General features: G+C 37.0%; 1 protein-coding gene across 3 annotated transcripts in view; it reads right to left on the reverse strand.

Annotated features, from left to right (window-relative positions):
* The window catches only part of MYOM1 (myomesin 1), a 158225-nt gene that overhangs the window by 93854 nt on the left and 43323 nt on the right, over positions 1-21048 (reverse strand). For all 3 annotated transcript variants that reach the window (XM_051970392.1, XM_051970391.1, XM_051970393.1), the window contains exons 6-11: positions 20575-20667; positions 16169-16257; positions 15915-15977; positions 14502-14666; positions 12243-12404; positions 1017-1158 (exon numbers count right to left, since the gene is read on the reverse strand). In XM_051970392.1, the coding sequence (XP_051826352.1) occupies positions 1017-1158; positions 12243-12404; positions 14502-14666; positions 15915-15977; positions 16169-16257; positions 20575-20667 (714 nt within the window). The remainder of the gene's footprint in view (positions 1-1016; positions 1159-12242; positions 12405-14501; positions 14667-15914; positions 15978-16168; positions 16258-20574; positions 20668-21048) is intronic.

The following is a 21048-nucleotide window of genomic DNA, read 5'->3' on the forward strand; positions in this document are numbered from 1 at the left end:
AGAGTATCTACATAGATAAGAACACTGATCTATTAAAGTAGGGTTCTTGACCTCTTTTTGTGTCATGAGCTCCTTTAACAGTCTGATTAAATCTATAGATCCCATGTCAGAATAATTTTGTTATTAATTCATAATTTAAAGAAATACTAAATTTCAGCCAAAGGTTTATGCAAGTAAAGATCTATGTGTCTGAGTATATGTGTGTATATATGAGATATGTGTATATATATTTCCCATCTAAATTCATGAATCCCCTTGAAATCTATCTGTAGACCATGGCTGCTAGGTGATAGAGTGTCTAGGATGCAAGACTTAGAGTCAGGAAGACTTTATTTCAAATCTCGCCTTAGATGGTCCCCAACAACGTGGCATAGTGGATGGAATCCTAGACTTGGAGACAGGAATATGTAAGGACAGATCCAGCCTTAGATGCTTATTAGTTATGTCACCCTATGCAAATCATTTGACCTCTCTCTGCTCCAGTTTCCTAATCATTAAAATGAAGACACTAATAACACCTACCTCACCGAGCTATTGTGAGAATAAGATAAAATGAGATCCATAAACTGTTTACAAACCTAAAATGCACTTAAAGTAATATAGTAATACTATTATTATCATCATATCAGTTATTATCACTATTGCAAGTCATTTAACCTCTTTGTGCCTAAGTTTCCTCATCTATAAAATGGGAGTAATAATAGCACCAACTTCACTGAATTCAAATAAGTTAACATATATAAAAATGCTTTACAAACTTTAAATCATTATATAAACACTAGCAATCATCATTATTAACTCCAGGTTAAAAACCTTTATATTCAAGTATTGAAGAAACTTGAAATGAGAATCAGAGTTAAAGTCTATCTTTAGAAAGCTTGACACTGGCTGTTTACATGACCAAAAGGTAATCAAATAAAAATGCTTCACATTGCAGATGGTATAGCCAATTAAAACATGAGTCTTCCTGACTCCTTGAGGACTTCAAGATGACTTCATACAGAACACTGACTTACTTGTCAATGAAATAGCCCAGAATTGGGCTCCCTCCATCCACAGCAGGCTGTTTCCAAGAGATGATGACATAATCTTTGTTGGCATCCAAGCAGACCACATCTAGAGGGGAAGCAGGAGCTCCTGCGATCTCAGCATCTGCATCTTTAGAGGAAAGGACATTATTTTTGTTAAAGGTCTCTCTAGGTTACTCTAAATATAACTAAAAGCATTAATTACACATAAGTCCATTAATATGAGTAACGAAACCCCTGAAGCATCACGTTAATGAAACCAATGATCATATTTTACATAATTATAGGGCAAATTAGAATAATAATGATAATAACAATAACAGCAAACTTTTATATAGTGTTTACTATATGCTAGGCACTGTGCTAAGCATTTTACAATTATTATCTCATTTGATCCTCACAACAAGCCTTGGGTGTTGGTGTTATTATTATTTCCATTTTATATGTGAGGAAACTTGAGGCAAACAAGTTAAGTGACTTGCTCAGAATCACATAGCTACTGAGGTTGATTTTGAACTAAGATCTCCCTGACTCCAATTGAAGCCTAATTAAAGCCTACCTATAGCAAAAATTCTTATTATGGGCATTATTTTAAATGTATTAACACATATATTGAATTTTTTGCCTATATTTTGTCACATCAAGCTTTTACTTTGTAGTCTTTTTATTTACAATGGAGAGAATTACTCTTCCCTTCCTGGAAAGAAATATTTAAATCAACATTGGATTCTCTTAGAATCATTCAATAAATATTTATTAAGCACCTACTCTGTGCTATAGACTGGAGTTACAGAGACAAGAATGAAACAGTTACTGCCCTCAAGGATCTTTCATTCTGTCAGCAGAATAATGTATATATGTTACACACACACACACACACACACACACACACACACACACACACACGTATATATTCAGAATATATAAGATAGAGCACCAGCCGTGAGTTCAAATTTGGCCTCAGACACTTAACACTTCCTGGCTGTGTGACCCAAGGCAAGTCACTTAACCCCAGTTGCCTCAGTAAAAGACAGAGAGAGAATATATAAGGTCTAGAAACATAGAAACAGCAATCTGATAGTGTGTCTTTTCTACCATGACTTATCGTATTCCTTCTCTCCTTCCCTCCTCCCCTCCTTCCCTCCTTCCCTCCTTCCTTCTTTCCTCCTTCCCTCCTTTCCTTCCTTCCCTCCTTCCCTCTTTTCCTTCCTTCCCTCCTTTCTTCTTTCCTTCCTTCCTTTTTCTTCCTTCCTTCCTTCCTTCCTTCCTTCCTTCCTTCCTTCCTTCCTTCCTTCTTTCCTTTCTTCCTTCCTTCCTTCTTTTCTTCCTTCCTTCCTTCCTTCTTTTCTTCCTTCCTTCCTTCCTTCCTTCCTTCCTTCCTTCCTTCCTTCCTTCCTTCTTTCCTTCCTTCCTTCCTTCCTTCCTTCCTTCCTTCCTTCCTTCCTTCCTTCTTTTCTTCCTTCTTTTCTTCCTTCCTTCCTTCCTTCCTTCCTTCCTTCCTTCCTTCCTTCCTTCCTTCTTCCTTCCTTCCTCCTTCCTTCCTTCCTTCTTTTCTTCCTTCTTTTCTTCCTTCCTTCCTTCCTTCCTTCCTTCCTTCCTTCCTTCCTTCTTTTCTTCCTTCTTTTCTTCCTTCCTTCTTCCTTCCTTCTTTTCTTCCTTCCTTCCTTCCTTCCTTCCTTCTTTTCTTCCTTCCTTCCTTCCTTCCTTCCTTCTTTTCTTCCTTCTTTTCTTCCTTCTTTTCTTCCTTCCTTCCTTCCTCCTTCCTTCCTTCCTTGTTTCCTTCCTTCTTTTCTTCCTTCCTTCTTCCTTCCTTCTTCTTCCTTCCTTCCTCCCTTCCTTCTTTCCTCCTTCCTTCTTTCCTTCCTTCCTTCCTTCCTTCCTTCCTTCCTTCCTTCCTTCCTTCCTTCCTTCCTTCCTTCCTTCCTTCCTTCCTTCCTTCCTTCCTTCCTTCCTTCTTTTTCTCTCTCTGTCTCCCTCTGTCTTTGTCTCTCTATCTCTCCTTTCTTTTCCTCCCTCTATTTCCATCTCTCTCCTTTTCTTCTTTTCTTTCTCTTCCTGTGGATACTCTGCCCAAAGTAAATTTTGATCCCTGAAACCTCAAAAGATGTCGTGGGGATCACAGGATAAACTTCTTTCTTAAGGACCATACCTTAAATCCAAATCACTCTGGCTCTCATTGATTAGCCAACAAAACTTTTCAGATCAAGCCCGACTTGATCCTTGGGCCCTGATTGCCTCAGAATGAATGTAACTAATAATTTTTTTTCTATTTTGGCCAGAACTCTGAGGTACTTCCCCTTCCAGATTGATTTTTTTTTTTTTTTACTAAGTAAAAAAGGCCATTTTTTTTTTTTGCCCCACTTCTTTCTTACCTAGCCTTAATCATCAAATGATGTTGCCTCAGTCAAACTGAGATCTATTAAAGACCTTAGCTTAAAAAAGTCAAGATCTCCCATTTCATCCCAGGTCATCTCCAGTTGTTCTGATCTAATATCTGAGCATTGGACCAAAATGGAGTGAAGCAGGTGATTTTGCACAGCCCTCCTTCACTTAAATCCAATTCACTTGGATGTCATGGCATCACTTCCCGTGTCACTGTTGTCTTTGAGAACAAAGTGCAAACTACAAGTATAGACATACCCCAGAGTTGGATGAAGTTTTATAATTTTGATAATTTAGATGATAGAGATTTTTTTTAAAAGGCAACTAAAACTAACTCTACTTTTGGGAGCATATGCAAATCAGTATTTTGAACCTTGGAGTTTTGCCTATCACTCAAGCTGACATTTTAATTTTGGAAGATAAAAGAAAATATATTCATTGAAATAAAATGGTTCCAAGTTAGCTGTGATTAAGAAAAGAGTTCTGAAGCAATACCAACAGCCTAGCTTATCTGATCTGATCACAGTAAAAGTCTAGAATTGTATGAAGGCCTATGACTGTTTGTGAAATAGGATACTTCTTCATAGGGAGTGATGTGAATCCTGGCTCAGTTGAGGTCATGAGCTAGAATTGTGTTTTCAGAAGAAGAGGAAATAGAAATTAAAACTCTGTAACCTTTCTAAAGATCCTGTGCAGAAACCCTTAAGACTTGAAGTCATGGTTTCTCTGGGGACACCTAGCCGCTTTGCCAGTTCCTTTTAACATTTGATTATTCCCTTTACAAGTTACAAGGAGCTAAGACATCAAGGAGCCACATACTCAAGGCAGAACAATATTAACTAAGCAAACATTTTCTTTTCCTCAGATCTTTTTACATTTCATTGACTTTTTTCTAAATTGGGAAAATGTTTGATAACAATTTAGAAATGTCCAAACAGCAGGATATTAAAAAGGGTCTTGGTGGAAAGAGAGCAGCACAGAAAATTAGCAAAAAATTAAATTCAACTTCTAGGCTGCAACTTGCCACTTCCTAGATGTGACAGTGGGCAAATTGCTTAACTTCTCTGAAACTTAGTCACCTCAAATGTAAAATAAGAAAGAAGCTCTAAGATCTGTTCCATCTCTGAAAAATCTGTTGACCTTCTCCAAGCCCATCATTTTACCCACAAAGAAAATAAACTCCAAAGAAGTTAAATGATTTATTCCAAGTATTAAATCAAGCTAATAGCAGAAGCAGGAGTTCTTTGTTTTTTTTTTTTTTTTCTTTCCATATTTCAGTATCATTCAATACATCAGTATTCTAGTGTTTTGTCTAAAGATGTTAGGAATACAACAAAAATCTGTCAACTTCATGAATTTAATCCATTTCATAGGAGATATGGTACTCTGCTCTATCCACTACATAATGAAGACCTAGACTCCATTGATGTGATTTTAGTCCAGCCTGTAACATCAAGTGTCCCTGGGCAAATCCCAACTTCTCAGTGCTTAACTACAGAAGTCCATTTGGCAGCCCAATTTGGGCCTAGAGACCTTTAATGAAACCAACTCATTATCTTCAAAATCATTAGATTCTTGGCTACTTTTTGTTTGTCTGTACACATACTGTCGCACTCTATACTCTGATTCAATTCTCACTGCACCCAATGTAATAAATACAGATATAGGCATAGAAGTTGATATAAATCTAGATCTAAATCCATATATATGTATAGGTATAGATTATATATATATATATATATGTATAGATATAGATTCAGATAAGGATTTAGATATGGATATAGATGACATAGTGATAGTCCATCACTATGTCTACTATACCCACAACTTATTTCTATTTTCAAGACTAGCTATCTCTCCATCAATTTATTTCCATATCTGCCAAAAAGACAATACTAGTTCTTAATATTTATATATTGCCCCCAAGTGATTGGTGGTTTCAAGAATATGACCTTATTAGTTTGAATGGCCAAGTTTCTACAGGTATGATTAACAGAGAAAAAGATTAGCCTGCTTTGGGACAGCATCCTGCTTTTCCTATTTAAAAAAAAGAAAGAAAGAAAGGGGGAAAAAAGAATATCAAGTGAAGGAACTGGGTAACAATAGAACAGTGTTAATTGAGAATTCAAATTCTATATCACTATTGCATATCTACTACTACCAATAATGAATGTTATCTCCAACACAAACTGGTTTGTTTTCTGTCCCCCCCCCCCCCCAGGCAATTGGGGTTAAGTGACTTGCCCAAGGTCACACAGCCAGGCAATGTTAAGTGTCTGAGCTCATATTTGAACTCAAATCCTCCTGACTTCAGGGCTGGTCCACCATCTAAATTCTTTTTCAAACCACCTGACTTTTAACACAGACCCTTCCTATTTCACTCCAGTCTTCTTAATTTTTTTCTCCCTTCCCCCTACTCTAACATCCAGTAATCCTGGTCTCATTGTTTCTCATACAAGAAACTCCATGCCAGGATTATCTTCCTGTTCATCTCTGCCTCCTAGCTTCTCTGATTTCCTTCAAGAATAAGATAAAATTGTACCTTCTATCAGAAGTCTTTCAGTAAGGTCCTGTGCCTCATCGCTGAGATTATCTTTAATTTGTCCAGTATATTTTGTATGGATATAATTGTTTACATTTAGTGCATTAGACTACAAATTCCTTGAGGACAGGACTGCTTTTGTCTTTCTATCTTCCTTTACCTCTCCCTTTAATACAGTACCTGGCACAAAGTAAGCATTAATAGACACTGCTTGTTGTTATTACTCTAATGATTTGAAGACTCGGTGGAACTATTTTAAAAGGTCAGATTGCAATTTGTCACCAAATGACTTTTTGGACACAATCATGGTTTATTCATTTACCATGTCCATTGTAGGTCCAAATAAAGTTTTCATTTGGGAGATTGAAGAAGTTAGTAGCAGCAACAGCACCCCCTAGCCCTTATTTTTGCCACCACCTATCCCCTCTATGGGGAAGATCAGGAAAAGGGGTCATGCTTAGTGTCCTTGTTTTAAAGACTGCAGAAGCTCCTCCCTAGCTATTGGCAAAAAGTTGTTCTGGGCTCTTTGCAGCTGCTCCAGAAACCTTTTTTGACCTGACTTGTTTCCTGTGTGGCTTATTTACTGCTTTGGCCCATGACTCTGATCGTCATCTCCTATCTTGGAGCCTATTATTGCCCAATTCTGCAGCCCCCTTCCCTTTCTGTCTGGTTCTTTCAGAATTTGTTTTTGCTCATATCTTTTGCTACAGAAAAGTCCTGGTTTCTGCCCTGATTCAGATCTGTTGTCAGTCAACAGGCTTTTAACCAACAGCACTATGTAGGGGTACTTCTTAACATGAACTCAATAAAACTTTTCACTATCCTATCTATAAGCCCTGCCCTTGGATAGAGCAAGGATGGGCAGGAATTTGTGTAGGGAAAAGAAATAATTGAACATGCTTACAAAGATCAATTGATTTACAACTAAGTTGGAAGTAGTATGCATAACCTCATGTGGCTGGCACATATATATAGTACTGATGAATATTAATTGCTTAAGCTATAAAGAGCGAAACTTTCCTATGAGCAACATTAAAATTGTACAATCTTGGCCAACCAAATATCAATTAGTTATTCTTCTGTATGTAGTAGTGGAACAGGAATTCACAGATACTGCTCATGGTAACTGAGAAGCTATTTTTTAAGTGACAAAAATACACAAGTTAAAAACAAATTTAGTTGATAGATGCTGTCCCATTTTGCATCAGGGAATAACTGATTTAGATAAATTATCTCATGCAGCTCATTAGATAGAAAATTTTGAAAATTTAGCCAATTTTCAAAATGAATTCTATGTAGAGAAAAACTTTTATTAAAGCCTTATTCTGGATGGGGGAAGGAGGGGGAAAGTTGAAACAGAAAGTTTTGCAAAGATCAATGTTGAAAAATTACCCATGCATATGTTTTGTAAATAAAAAGCTATGATAATAATAAAAAAAATCCTTATTCTTTTTTCTAAATTTATCATTAACATGGCCATTAAAACTCTGAATTGTTTGTGCCTTGTGTTACTTATATTAGCAACTAGCAAAAATAAGCAAGAAGATACTCTTTTTAGAATATTCTGGAGCCAATGAGCCTATGACTACTTCCATTTTTTCCTCTTTTGTGGGCTTGCAAACTCATGTTTATGGCTTTACTTCAAATTTCCACGATTTCTGCCTTACTTGTATTTACCACATAGTGCAGGCCAAGCTGTTGTCAGTAACTTGTGAAGTCTGGTCTACCTTAGCAAAGTGGTGCCATTCTTGGTGTGGTCATAGATCCAAGAAAACAAGAGTGTTTGGAATTAGCAACATAAGCCTCAGCTGCCTTAAACAGCTGAGCCAGATTTAGTATTCATTTAAAAAGTAATGGACTAGAGAATTTTTTAAAGCAAAAAAAAAAAGTTTCTGAAAACATTATATGAATATAGGAGATACTTGGCTATTTTTTGCAGCTGAGGAAGATAATCTGGCATAAATGAGGCATTTTAGAGGAATACAGCAACTTTAGAGAAATAGTGAGGCAGGAAATTCTGGAAAGGCAGAGAAGTAGAACTTGGTAGAATTCCAGAAGCCTGAACAAGTAGAAGAAAGAAGAGAAAGGAAGGGGTGAGAGATGGTTGGAATTTGGATTTTTATATAAGACTCCCCTAGACAACAGCTGAGGATAGTTTCTGTTTGAAGTAGAATTTTAACAAGTAATTAAGAATGCCATCCTGCCAAGCAAGCAAACTAGTAACATGATGTCATGAGAAAGAATGGAAAAGCCTGCTTAGGATTAGTCCTGCATTAGCCATGAGAGTGAACCACAAGAGCTAACAACTATCATAGAGAACAAAAACAAAAACAAAAAAAAAAAGAGAAATTTTTAAATGACCCATGCAGAGTATACACTACATTTTTATTTTTACCAGGGTTAAAAATAATTCTGATGAGGATGAAAAGGAGTTGTCAAAATAAAATAACATGGATACAGAACTAGCCAAACAACTTAAGTTTTCAAAATATATGTCTGGAAATACAAAAATATATATAGAATATATATTTTAAAATATATAGAATTGTTAACTATTTGATGAGTCCATCAACAATGTAAAGTGAGAACTAGTCCAACCATTCTGAAATTATTTGAAGAAATTAACTAAAATGTCCATATTTTTGACACAGTATTGAGAGGAAAGATATTGAGTTATATTTTGATATGTTGAGTCTGAAGTGCTTATAAAATATCTGGTTTGAGATGTGGAACTGGAGAAAGAGTAGAATTAGATCAGGAAATCACCTGTAGAGTCATGACAATTGAACTAAAGGGAGCCGATGAAATCACCAAACAAGATATAGAAGAAGAGAAGAAGAAAAGCATCTTTGGAAGACTACCATGTTTAGTGAGTATAACCTGGATAAAGATCTGGCAAAGTAGATGGAGAAAGAATACCTACCAGACAGATAGAAGAAAAGTAAGGGAAAACAGGATCATGAAATCCTAGAAGGGACGAATCTAGGAGAAGGAAGTGAAAGACAACTTTAAAGATATCAAGAAGAATGAAGATTGAAAAAAGTTTCAAAGGTATAACCATTTCTGTGTGTGGCTGTGTGTAGATTGGAGACAAAATTCACAAGAGTTGAACAACTCAAGGGACTGAAAATTCAGGTCATTAGAAGGGGTATTGAACTTTTTGGGAAGGAAGGGGAACAAACTAAAGATCTAGAGATCTTAGCAATAAGGATCTGGAAGTAAACTTTAAGGCTATTGAATGATGATAGGAAAAGGCAGTCTGAAAGTAACATTTTGGAGTCTGGAGGATAACAAATTCTTTTATCTAACTCTATGTGCTAGGGAATGTGACAGAAATAGCCATCAATTTTGGAGAAAGCCAAGAGATATAATGTCTTCAGAAGAAGATTTCAAGGAGTCCCAGAAGATGGAAGGAGGTCCAGGACAGGATTTCAAGAAGACACAATAGAAACAATAGAGAGAGGAGGCCAGGCACAGGAGAGGGCTGGGATAGAGTTTCTTTTGGAACTGAAGTGGTAGCTACCAGAATCCACTGTCCTCTCCAGATGATCTTAAATTTGCTCTCTGGAGAGAATGAAAGCAGCACAGTCACATAGCCATGTCTTCTTTTTTCCTTCAATTTTTAAAAAAAAATTTAATTCATGGAATAACACAAGCATTTCTATAGCATAGCATATAACAAATGAGATGATTGTATGTGAAAGTATAAATCTATTTATATATAACTTATTATTCCTTTTAAATGTATAATAAAGTTATCATTTACAGTTTTTCTTATTTTTCTTCCCTACCCTGCCTCCCTATAGATGACTATTATTAGACACAAATTGGTATATGTGTGTAAATACCTATTTGTGTATATACACACATATGTAATTATTCTGTATATACTATATTTATCTGCTTTTAAGTCTTTTCACACTTAGTCAAACTAATTTATTTGATCAAAGTTGTCCTTAAAACAATATTGCTATTACAATATACAATGTTCTCTTAGTTCTACTCATTTTGCTCTTCATTATTTTGTACAAATCTTGCGCAATTAATCGAAGATCACTGAGCTCTTATCATGTCTTATAACACTGAACTATTTCATCATAATCATATAGCATAACTTGTTCAGCCAATTGAGCCTCCCTGTAATTTCCAGTTCTTTGCCACCACAAAAAGAGCTTCTGTTTAGAATGTATAGGTTCTTTTCCTTTTTTCCTTAATCATCTTTGGAAAGACTTAAGAGTGGTATTATTGGTTCAAAAGGTATAGGCATTAGGACCAGGAGATCATTATATATTTCAACAACAATACTATATGATGATCAATTCTGATGGATGTGGCCATCTTCAGCAATGAGATGAACCAAATCAGTTCCAATAGAGCAGTAATGAACTAAACTAGCTACATCCAGCGAAAGAACTCTGGGAAATGAGTATGAACCACTACATAGAATTCCAAATCCCTCTATTTTTGTCCGCCTGCACTTTTGATTTCCTTCACAGGCTAATTGTACATTATTTCAGAGTCTGATTCTTTTTGTACAGCAAAGTAACGGTTTGGACATGTAAACATATATTGTATTTAACGTATACTTTAACATATTTAACATGTATTGGTCTACCTGGAGGAAGGGGTGGGGAGAAGGAGGGGAAAAATTGGAACAAAAGGTTTTGCAATTGTCAATGCTGAAAAATTACCCATGCATATATCTTATAAATAAAAATGTATAGATATTTTAATAACTTTTGGGAATAATTCCAGTTGCTCTCTAAAACAGTTGGATCAGTTCACAATTCCACAAACAATAAATTAGTGTTTCATCTTTTCTGCACCCTCTCCAACATGTCACTTTTCTCTTTAATCATTTTAACCAATCATTTTGTCTTCTTTCCCCTTGTTGATCCCATGCTGATGCCAAATATCCCACCTCTGTGAACTGGAGACTCAAAATAGGTAGGTACATTGACACCAGATAGTTAGGACCCAATAGAATAACAGGAAGGATCTGAAACGCTTTTGGGTAGCAACTAGTCTCATAAAGGGGCGTAAAGAAGGGCAACATTATAGCTGTCTTGGGAGGAGGGAGTATGAAATTTAATCTTGACTCTCAGATGTTTGTATCTGGGGCAAAGCCTCTGCTGTTCTACGTTAACTCTGGCTCAGGATGGAAGAATTTGTTGTAGTATTTACAAAAAAATACTTTTTTCCTCCTTAGTTCTTGTTATATAGAGAGCTGAATTAGTACTATAAGTATTACTAAGTTGGTGAATGAGGAAGGCCATAATAAAAGCCATAAGAAACTACTTTGGGCTTTCTCAGGGGCTTTCCATAGGTGACAGTGTATCAAGTGACTATATTGGTGGCAAACATTACAAAAGTCTTTCCACCTTTCCCATGTTCACATGATCTGACAGCATTTTTTTTTATTTTAATAGTATTTTATTTTTCCAAATATATCCAAAGATAGTTTTTAATATTCACTTTTGAAAAAACCTTGTGTTCCAAATTTTTCTCCCTCTCCTCCTCCTCTCTTCCTTCTTCCTCTCTTCCCTCCCCAAGACAGCAAGAAATCTGATAGAGATTAAACACGTGCAATTCTTCTAAACATATTTCCATATTCGTCAAGGTAAGCCAAAAAAGAAATCAGATCAAAAAGGAAAAAAAAAACAAAAACAAAAACATGAGAAGGGAAACAAACTAACAAAAAACAACTATTTTTGATCCACATTCAGTCTCATAATACTCTCTCTGGATGTGGATGGCACTTTCCATCACAAATCTATTGGAATTGCCTTGGATCACATTGTTGAAAAGAGCTAAGTCCATCATGGTTGATCATGACATAATCTTGTTATTGTGTACTGTGCTACTAATGAGCACCTATTCTGCGTCCCCAGTTCACAGAGATGGGATGTGGGTCATCAGCATGGGATCCACAAGGGGAAAAAAAAGGCAAAATGATTAGTTAAAATAATTAAAAGGGAAAGTGACAAATGTTGGAGGAGATGTGGAAAAACTGAAACAACACTTTGTTCTGCTCACTTCACTTAGTATCAGTTCATATAAGTTTTTGCAGGCATTTCTGAAACCAGCCTGTTCACAATTTCTCACAGAATAATAATATTCCATTACATTCATATACCATAACTTATTCAGCCATTCCCCAATATCCAGTTAATTTTCTGGCAGTATTTTCAAAGAGCTCCTTAAAATAGACCATCACCAGAATTCTACTGTAGCTTTGAGCATATGCAAATTACACTGACATCAGTAGCATTAAAATTATCGTCTCTTACCTCGCACAAAGACATATGCACTGTATTGCTCATAATATTCTCCCATCCGCACACGGAGGGTGTAGAGTCCCTCATCCTCTTTATTGAGATGAGAAAAGGTCAGTGTTGCTCGATCCCCACTCCATTGTGTTTGAACCCATTTTGATGGAGAAACAAGTGTCCCTGGAAAACAAAAAGGTAAGCAGAAAAGTTGATTTCGTTATAGTCACACACTATTGGGCTTCGATAAGAACCCCCTAAGGTAGAAAATATTGCATGTCCTATCAAACCTGGTTGATGTACTGCTCACTCATCTCCCTGGGACTTTCTCTGTTATGCCAGAGAAACTTCTTCATGCTGGAAGCTCATTCTACCCCTGGAATACTTCTTTCCCAGTGTTTAGTATAATTCCTGGCACATGGTAAGCATTTAGTAAATGCTTGTTGAGGGATTCATTGACTGCCAAACTGTTTTTCCCCCATTCTTTTTAAATCTTTATTATAAAGCATGGTCTAGTGTGTAGGGAAGTGGATATGTTACATCAGTTAAGGAATTGTCTGAAGGTTTTGGACATCCTACATCTGTAGAACAGGGGAAAACAGCAGAAAATCGGGTTCCGTCCTGTTTTGTAGGTTACAAATTATGTATCTTCAGTTTAATCACTCCAACTCTCTAGACATTAGTTTCTTCAACTATAAAATGAGGGCACAATTCTCCAAGGTCCCTTTCAGCCTTAATGTTTGTGACCCAAGGTACTCTGCTTCCCTAGGGTTTCTATGACCAGTTCTAAAATGGATATGCCCATTGAGGGGCTTTTGAGCATGCTTAGTTTGTTCAACATAACACACACTATCCCTGACCCATGGATAGAAGAATACTCCTTTGATGGACTGCTTGCATCTTTAAAACTGGCAAGACTGAACTATTCACTCTTTCTGTGCTCATTTCCATCATCCTCTTTATATTGCATTCTTTTAAAGTCACTCTGATCTGTTGTGTTCAGAAGGTGAAGGTCCTAGTTCACCCACAGCAAAGACACTGTGAATTGAATGGTGAGAGGAGGGCTACCCTTCCATAGCTATCTCTCTTTTCTCCCTGGACTCCAATAAATGGGTCAGGAGGGTGTTTGCTTCTGTTCTGTGCTGTTTGTCCTCAGCTTCAGGTGCTAGAGGGTATCCTCGTGGGACCCATGGTGATGTTGGAGTCAGTATTGCAGAGAAGATGGTACAGTCAGCCATCCTGGCATAGGAACCCTAAGGAACCAAAGTGCCTGGGACTTGAACCTAAGTGGGGTTTTGGACTTGGAATTGGGGCTGTGCTCTATAGAAAACAAGCTAAACTGTGAAATGAATCGCTTTTTCTTCCCCAGAAGGGGAAGGAAGGAGAGGGGATTATGCCATCCATATGTTGAAGAGAACATGTATATTTGTGACTATATCTTTTGAAGTAAATATTTCTGTGTAAAAGCCTCTGTGTAAAAGTGAAACTATAATGTAGGGGACCACCTCCCATACTTGGGGGGAACACCATCTGTCAGGGCTGGAATCAATAGCAGAGAACTTAGAAATACCCAGATTCCTTAAAGGTACCAGAGAACCTTGTCAGGGAGATAGGTAAAATCTAACACATCCAGCTATCAGCCAGTAGGAGTCAGGGTGATCAGCATTACATATTCCATGAAAGTAGCTTCATTTATAATTCTCAATAAATGATGGCTAATTAATTGATTGAACAAGTTTTTAATATCCTTCTTGCCTAGACAGAATAAATTTCTGAGGATTTCACTGAAATCTCTAGAGATAAAAAGCTTTAATACTTGAAAGTTAGAGAAAATGGGCCAGTGCTATGTTCTTCATATCTCTTATTTTCTATGGTTACCTTCATTCCTGAACCTTCTGATTGGTTCAGAGTATCCAGGGGACTCTCTCAGGTCTGCTCTCATCTAAATGCAAATGGAACTGAGTAGGGAGGACATTTTCCTAAAAGCTAGTAATTTTTCCCATTTCAACAGAAAGTAGAGAAGGCCAACATAAACAGATGCGCATCTTCCATTAGCGAAAACACATCTCACGTATTTAAATATGATCTGAGATTTGTGATCTAGGTTTGCAGCAAATGAATGCTCAGGGTGTGCTATCACTCATGTCCATTCCTTATTTCAAGCTGCTCAGCCTTTTCTCTGGGGCTACCCTCATGCTGTGAAGCCACATCTTGGAAAGCAGCACTGATTTACCTGCTGATGAAGAAGTGCTGAAGAGAGCTCTCAGGATTTACACTCACCATTTCTGAGCCACTGAACTTCTGGCTGGAAATGTTTAATCTCAGGGCTAATAACAACACGACAGCCCAGACTCATTGTCTCGCCCTCTCTTCCAAAAGATACATCGAACTTGTCATCAAAGTGGATTTCAAACTTGGAAGCAAAGCCATATGGGGTAACACCAACTGAGCCAAAATAACAACAAAACAAGAAGGAAAAAAAATGTGGTCATTTATTTTATCTTGTCCAAATGGCATTAAGAATTTTAATTGGAGAAGAATGAAGGAGTTGGGGCAGCTTTTGATAAGACTGATAGAATTACTTGTTTGAAGGGGAAGCAAACTTCAAAGGCTCACTAGACATCAACATCCCAAAGATCTAAGGAGCATAGCTGGAGAGCCAGATGGTACCTCAGAGGTCATTGAGTCCTTCCTCTAACATTAAAACAAAATAAAACAAAAACTAGGCAGCATTAGTTCAGGGGCAGTATTCTCAGGTTAGACAGTTGACTTTGAAGTCAAGAAAATTTAGTTCAAGTCCCATCTTTGACATATTCTGGCTAAGTGATTGCCAGCAAGTGACTCAATCTCTCAATGCCCTAGGGAACCTTTGAAAACTATATGTCACATAGAAGAGGCTGTTCTACACTGATTGAGGTAGTTTTCTCACCTGAGAGAGAGTTCCTGTACCAATGAAATCTATCTTGATATACATCTAACAACAGGAAAATCCTTTAATAAGGGGTCATGATATACCATGGATTCAGATGTACTATATAGATTGAATCATCACTGCCCACCCCCATCCCCGTGTCTCTTTCTCTATCTCTGTCTCTCTCTGACTTTATCTCTTTGTCAGTCTGTTGTCTGTCCATCCATCCGTCTGTCTGTCTGTCTCTCTATGCCTCTGTCTTTGTCTTTCTCTCTCTGTCTCTTTCTTCCTCACCCTTTAGGCTGAAGTACAATAACTTCTCAGTACTTTAATTCCTTAGGGAACCTAGGGACTCAGATCTTGGGGGACTCCCGTGTATTGATGCTATATTTAATATAGACACCCAATTGCAGACCCTATGCAGCTCATACTCAAGCTGTGCACCAACCTCAGCCTCCTCAATAAAAGTCAGGGGGATTACAAGAATGGGCCACCAAGGTTAATCATCACTCTCACTGTGAGCAACAAAGCTAAGAAGGGGATCTTCTTACCCTCCAACACCATCAGAGTTCTAATGGAATTCTACAGCACTTGGAGAAATCAAGAACCCAACCAAGAGAATCTCAAAAAATAAAAGTCACAGACACCCAATGATAATATTACTAAAAATGCAATTTAATGTGTGATTTAGCAATCATATGTTTTTTGAAAATTCTGTACTATCAGTTTATTTTTGAGGTTTTGAATGAATTTTAAATGAAGGAGAAATTTAGCAAACTTACAGCTGAGGGGCATGGTGGAAGCTCCAGCATGGAAACGAGTCTCATCATACTCTCCTTTGTATCCTGGAAGACAGAGAGGGAAAGGGTGAAAATAAGTGATATGCTTTTCCCACCACCATCCATCTAACATTTTATTATATGTGTATATATATATATGTATATATCACATGTATATATATATACACATATATACATGTGGGCATATAGATGATATATTAATAAGCAACTAAAATTAAAGATTTTTGCAAACCTACTCTTTACTACGATGGAAGCATAAGCAGAGAGTTCTCCTTTAACATTCATAGCAGAAGCCCGATACTGAGCAGTGTCTTCAAAATCACATCTGAAAGAATATTATGCAAATGATTAGTCATAATATCAACACTCCTCTTAATTACTAGCTTTGAGATTAAAGAGCTCTTTCTTAACATGGGGAAATTACAAATGAGAATTTAACAAATGGCTCTGGGGTGGTGGTATTAAGGCTAATGTCTCTGATCCAGCTAATTAGGATACTTTATAAAGCTAAAAGGATATTCATTGTAAGGATGGTACCCAGGAGAAGAGCATGGGGGGGTGAACAGTTTTGCTCCAGCAGCTACCTATCATTGCTACTTGAAGACAAAGTGAGACTGCCCCAGCATTCGTTGGCTTCTTTGCCTAGTGGTCCCTGAGCATCCTCACACAGAAGCATAAAGAATTGATGAGTAGAGCTTAGCCCAGCTGGAAGCAGACTAACTTCAACTGTTCCATTCTCTTCAAGTTCTACCATCCAGATTTCATTCTGATGTTGCAATTTGTACCTTGTTAAAGGTACTGAGGGGAAAGAAGTTTTCTCTGTCCTTAACTGTATGACTAGGGATTTCATTTGGAAAGTTGAGACAGGCCCCAAACTCCAAAACCACACTCTAGCCCTGGGAGAATATCCTTGGAAGAGACTGACCCTAAGTCTAGCCTCTGCTACTCTGAGAATGACATTTTTTTCTCTCTATTCCTCTATTCTCCCTACCCATCTAAGCTGCCGTCAATTAGCCTTCTGAAAAGACCTCTGATCCTCTTCACCCTCAGACATTTACTCCCCCAAAAGTGAAGATATCCCAAGGAAGATAGATTGCCACAAGAACATGCATTCTTCTGAGTCACCCCTAGATAAACTCCACATTCTGCCTGGCCTAGAAAAACAGTATAAAGCAAGAGTCTGCAGGCAGTCCACACTGAAAGCCCAGGAAGATAATACTCATGTGCCAACAGCAAACACACCTTTCCTTTCCATCCAATCCCATAGCTGGGACTAAGGGGCTTACCCTGGAACCTTGGGTTCCCTTTCCCCTGACAACATAAACAGCAAAGGAAAGAACACAATCCAACCCAATTATACATGAGTTTTGATTTTATTCCAACATTTCTGCATCCTTTCAGAGAAATAGAAGTCTCCAGAGCCTTGATGGCTCTGATGGGGGAAGAAAAAACTGGCTCAGAAGTAAATAAGAAACTAACCTACCCTTTGTGTCCTCTCACAGTGATCTGATGGTTTTTTCCTAAATTTCCTAAATTATATGTTTCTAGCAGGCCACCTCCCTCTTTAGTTAACATGCTTGTGATTGCTGCTTTTCTCTTTCTTTTCTCTTTCCTTTCCTTAAATAAAGGGGATAGATATTCCATTTAGTTTGGACAATTCTTGTTTTTGATGATCTGTAGTGGGCAGACTGGCCTGTTAGAAAATGTCTTAGGACAGCAGTATTTATGCAAACAGAAGCATTATGGGTTGCTTTGGGAACTTTTGGAAGAATAGAGAGAGTGAATGGGAAGCCAAGTAACTAGAAAAAACAACAACAACAACAACACTGGAGTAGATGTTGCTATAGAATGTTCTTATCATTGTGGCCCCTTTCCCCAAGATTATTACTGTACACACACACACACACACACACACATACACAGAGTATTAATTTATCTCGGAACAGGAATAAGGACAGTACATCTATACATATATACAAATACATACATCTATTTGGAATTATTGTGATTTTATCAATGAGGGATCTCTCTTTACCAAAACAGGTGGAATCCAATCAAATTAATTGAAGTTCCAGAAAATTACCAAATGGTCATAAAGATTAAGTGACCTTCAGAGATATTGTCAGCAGAATTTGAACTCAGATCTTGAGTCCTTCATTGCATCCTATATCAATGATTCTCAAACTTTTGTTCTCAGTATCCATTAATACCATTAAAATTTATTGAGGATTTGTCAAAAGAGTTTTTGTTTATGTGGGTAATATCTACAGATATTTACTATATTAGAAATAAAAACTAATTTTGAATTTGTAGAGCCTCTGAAAGGGTTGCAAAGATCCCCAGGATTCTCTGGACCACACTTTGAAAACCATTTTGGAGCAGGATTTTTTTAAGTCCTCCTTTATGTCCTCAGCATTCAGCACAATGCCTGGTATAAGGTAGGTATTTATAAGACCTAATATGATATGATATAATATGATACCTAAATACCTATATTTTTGACATATGTGCTTTCCTGACTGACATGTCACATTTTTCCATGTGTGCTCTTTGCTCTTTGTTGAGTTTATCTAGTATAAAACAGATTCCAGCTAAAATGTTACTGACTTTAATAATAAAGTATTTGATAGCTGAATAATTGAAGGTCGTTTCCCTTTTCCATTTATTCAATAACCACAGAAGATTCAGCTTGTGCTGAGCCCAAGGTGAAAGGAGTGGCCTTGGAGCTCAGTGAAGTCATGAAGCTGTGAGTTTGGCCAATCCAACAGATTTGTGATGATTTTGAGTCAAGATCAAGGCTGAGGGCAATCTCACAAGGTTCCATTTGGAGCCACATCTGAAGCTTGCCAACTTATGCATACTTGTTGATCTGAGACAAAGACTACAACTGTCCAGAGACTGGCTAATGCAAAATTTCTTTTGACATTCCCCAGATTTCCTGGGTTTATCTGAACTGAAAATGCCAGGACTTTGTTTAGCCTCTTTCATCTACCTTGCCCCGCTGCTTTTTGGAAACTGTCTACATAGAATAAATGAATTTTTGGGGAAGAAACCTTACAAGATTGGAATGAATTCCTATTTCAAACTTTACATTGAGTTAATATATGATTTAAGTTTCATTTTTCCTGAAATAAGAGAATCATTCATTGCCTTAGAATTGTCAAGACATTAGCAATATCTCATCCAATCTTGTCTTCTTTATGAAGAAACTGAATGAAGCCTAACTAATGAGGTAAAATGTTTCATTGCAAGGTACTATTGAACATAAACAGATATGATCAGTTTCTCATGATTGTAATCAGGCTGAAAGAGGTAAAAAAGGAGAGAAAATCTGCTAACCAGTTGTTTACCTTCCAAGCAATATATTACTTTTTTATTTTTTTAACTATTGACCAAAGGGAAGCAATGAAGCCATTTTGGAAGCAAAGAAGTATCAAGAAATAAATGTCAATTTACACAGTAACAATTGAGAAACCGTTTTTCTTTTTCATGATTTTGCCTTACCCCTCTCCCCCCCCCCAAAAAAAAAATATTGTGACATAACAGAAACAACTAAACATGTCTATAGTCAGAAGACTTTGGGTTCCTGACATGGTTAAGCCAGAAATAAATTATGTGACCTTGAGCAATGCAGAAATTGGGTCTCAGTTTTCTTTTCTCAAAAAATGCGGAGTTTAGGCTAAAAAGCCTCAAAGGACTTAACTTTCTATAGCTCTAACTTTCTTTAATTCTATACAAACTTCAGGGAACACATAAAAGAATAACTAAGAATAAACATAATATACACTTTAGAGTTTTATTATTTATTCATCTCTCATAAACAAAACCTGAGCAGTCTGTAATATGAATTGGTATTACATAGCACTAATACAATCTACTATGTATCAAGAATCTGAATAAAATCTTATTAATATTCATACTTTTAGATTTCCATTAAGAATTGGTAGAATTAAATTGATTTTGCTTTCTCTGTCCAAGTAGAAAATGAAAAAATAAATGTGTGACAGCAATATAACCATGCTTATGTTCTTAAAGCAGTCTCTGAAGCTCAGTTGAATCTAGGGATAGGCTGCCTAGGGTACAAGTAGTGTGACCCATGCAAGATATTTCTTAATGGCATTTGTAATTTTAAATGCCAGAAAATTCTACTCTGTGATTCACTGGTGTCAAATCCTTTATGTCATGGTGTCATAAATCCTTTGTGTCCCCTTTTACATAGGGAAAAGGGAAATAAGGGAAGGGGAAACAGCCACAATTTTGAAACCTTATCTATGGCATTGCCCTAATTCTTCTCAGAAATTCTAAGATTCATAAGAAACTAGATGCAAGGACCATCTTAAAACCATTTGTCTAGCCCAATCATTTTATAGGCAGAGAAGTGATTCAAAGAGGATTTGTTCAAGATATATATATTATATGAATGAAGTCCTGGCTAGCTAAAGTACCTTCCACCTCAGAGAGTCCAGACACCATCTCCTTCAGATGACATTTGTTTATTTTAAACTCCTCTAATTCAGTAACCCCCCACACATACACACACACACACACACACACACACACACACACACACACACTGCTACACACACAAACATATTACTAAGTAATTTTTCAAGGACACATAAGAAAGTCTCGATTCCCTTACGCATTAATCTCCAGATAGTGCATTCCATATCGGCTCTCAATGATGTATTTTCCAGGGTTAGCGTGGACATTAATGGGCACATGATTTTTGTACCTATGGAATATCAGAAATGGTAGTAAATACATGCTCAAATATGAATCTTTTGATGGTCAAAAGGACAAAGTTTAGAAGGGATTTATGAACAATAACAACAACAACAAAACAACTCTTCTGGCTCTACCCCCAGAAGGCTCTCTGAGTAAAATATTATGTATTTTTAAATTAGAAGTTAACAGTTTTTGTTGTTATGTGACCCCATTGTATGACTTTTTGTCACCCCATTTGGGGTTTTCTTGGCAAAAATACTGGAGTGATTAGTCACCTCTTTCTCCAGCTCACTTTACAGATGATAAAATTGAGGCAAACAGGGTTATATGACTTGGCCAGGGTCATGCAGTCAGTCAGTATCAGAGTCATATTTGAGCTTGGGATGAG

The sequence above is a fragment of the Antechinus flavipes genome, chromosome 1 (assembly GCF_016432865.1).
Source record: "Antechinus flavipes isolate AdamAnt ecotype Samford, QLD, Australia chromosome 1, AdamAnt_v2, whole genome shotgun sequence".
NCBI classification, from domain to species: Eukaryota; Metazoa; Chordata; class Mammalia; order Dasyuromorphia; family Dasyuridae; genus Antechinus; species Antechinus flavipes.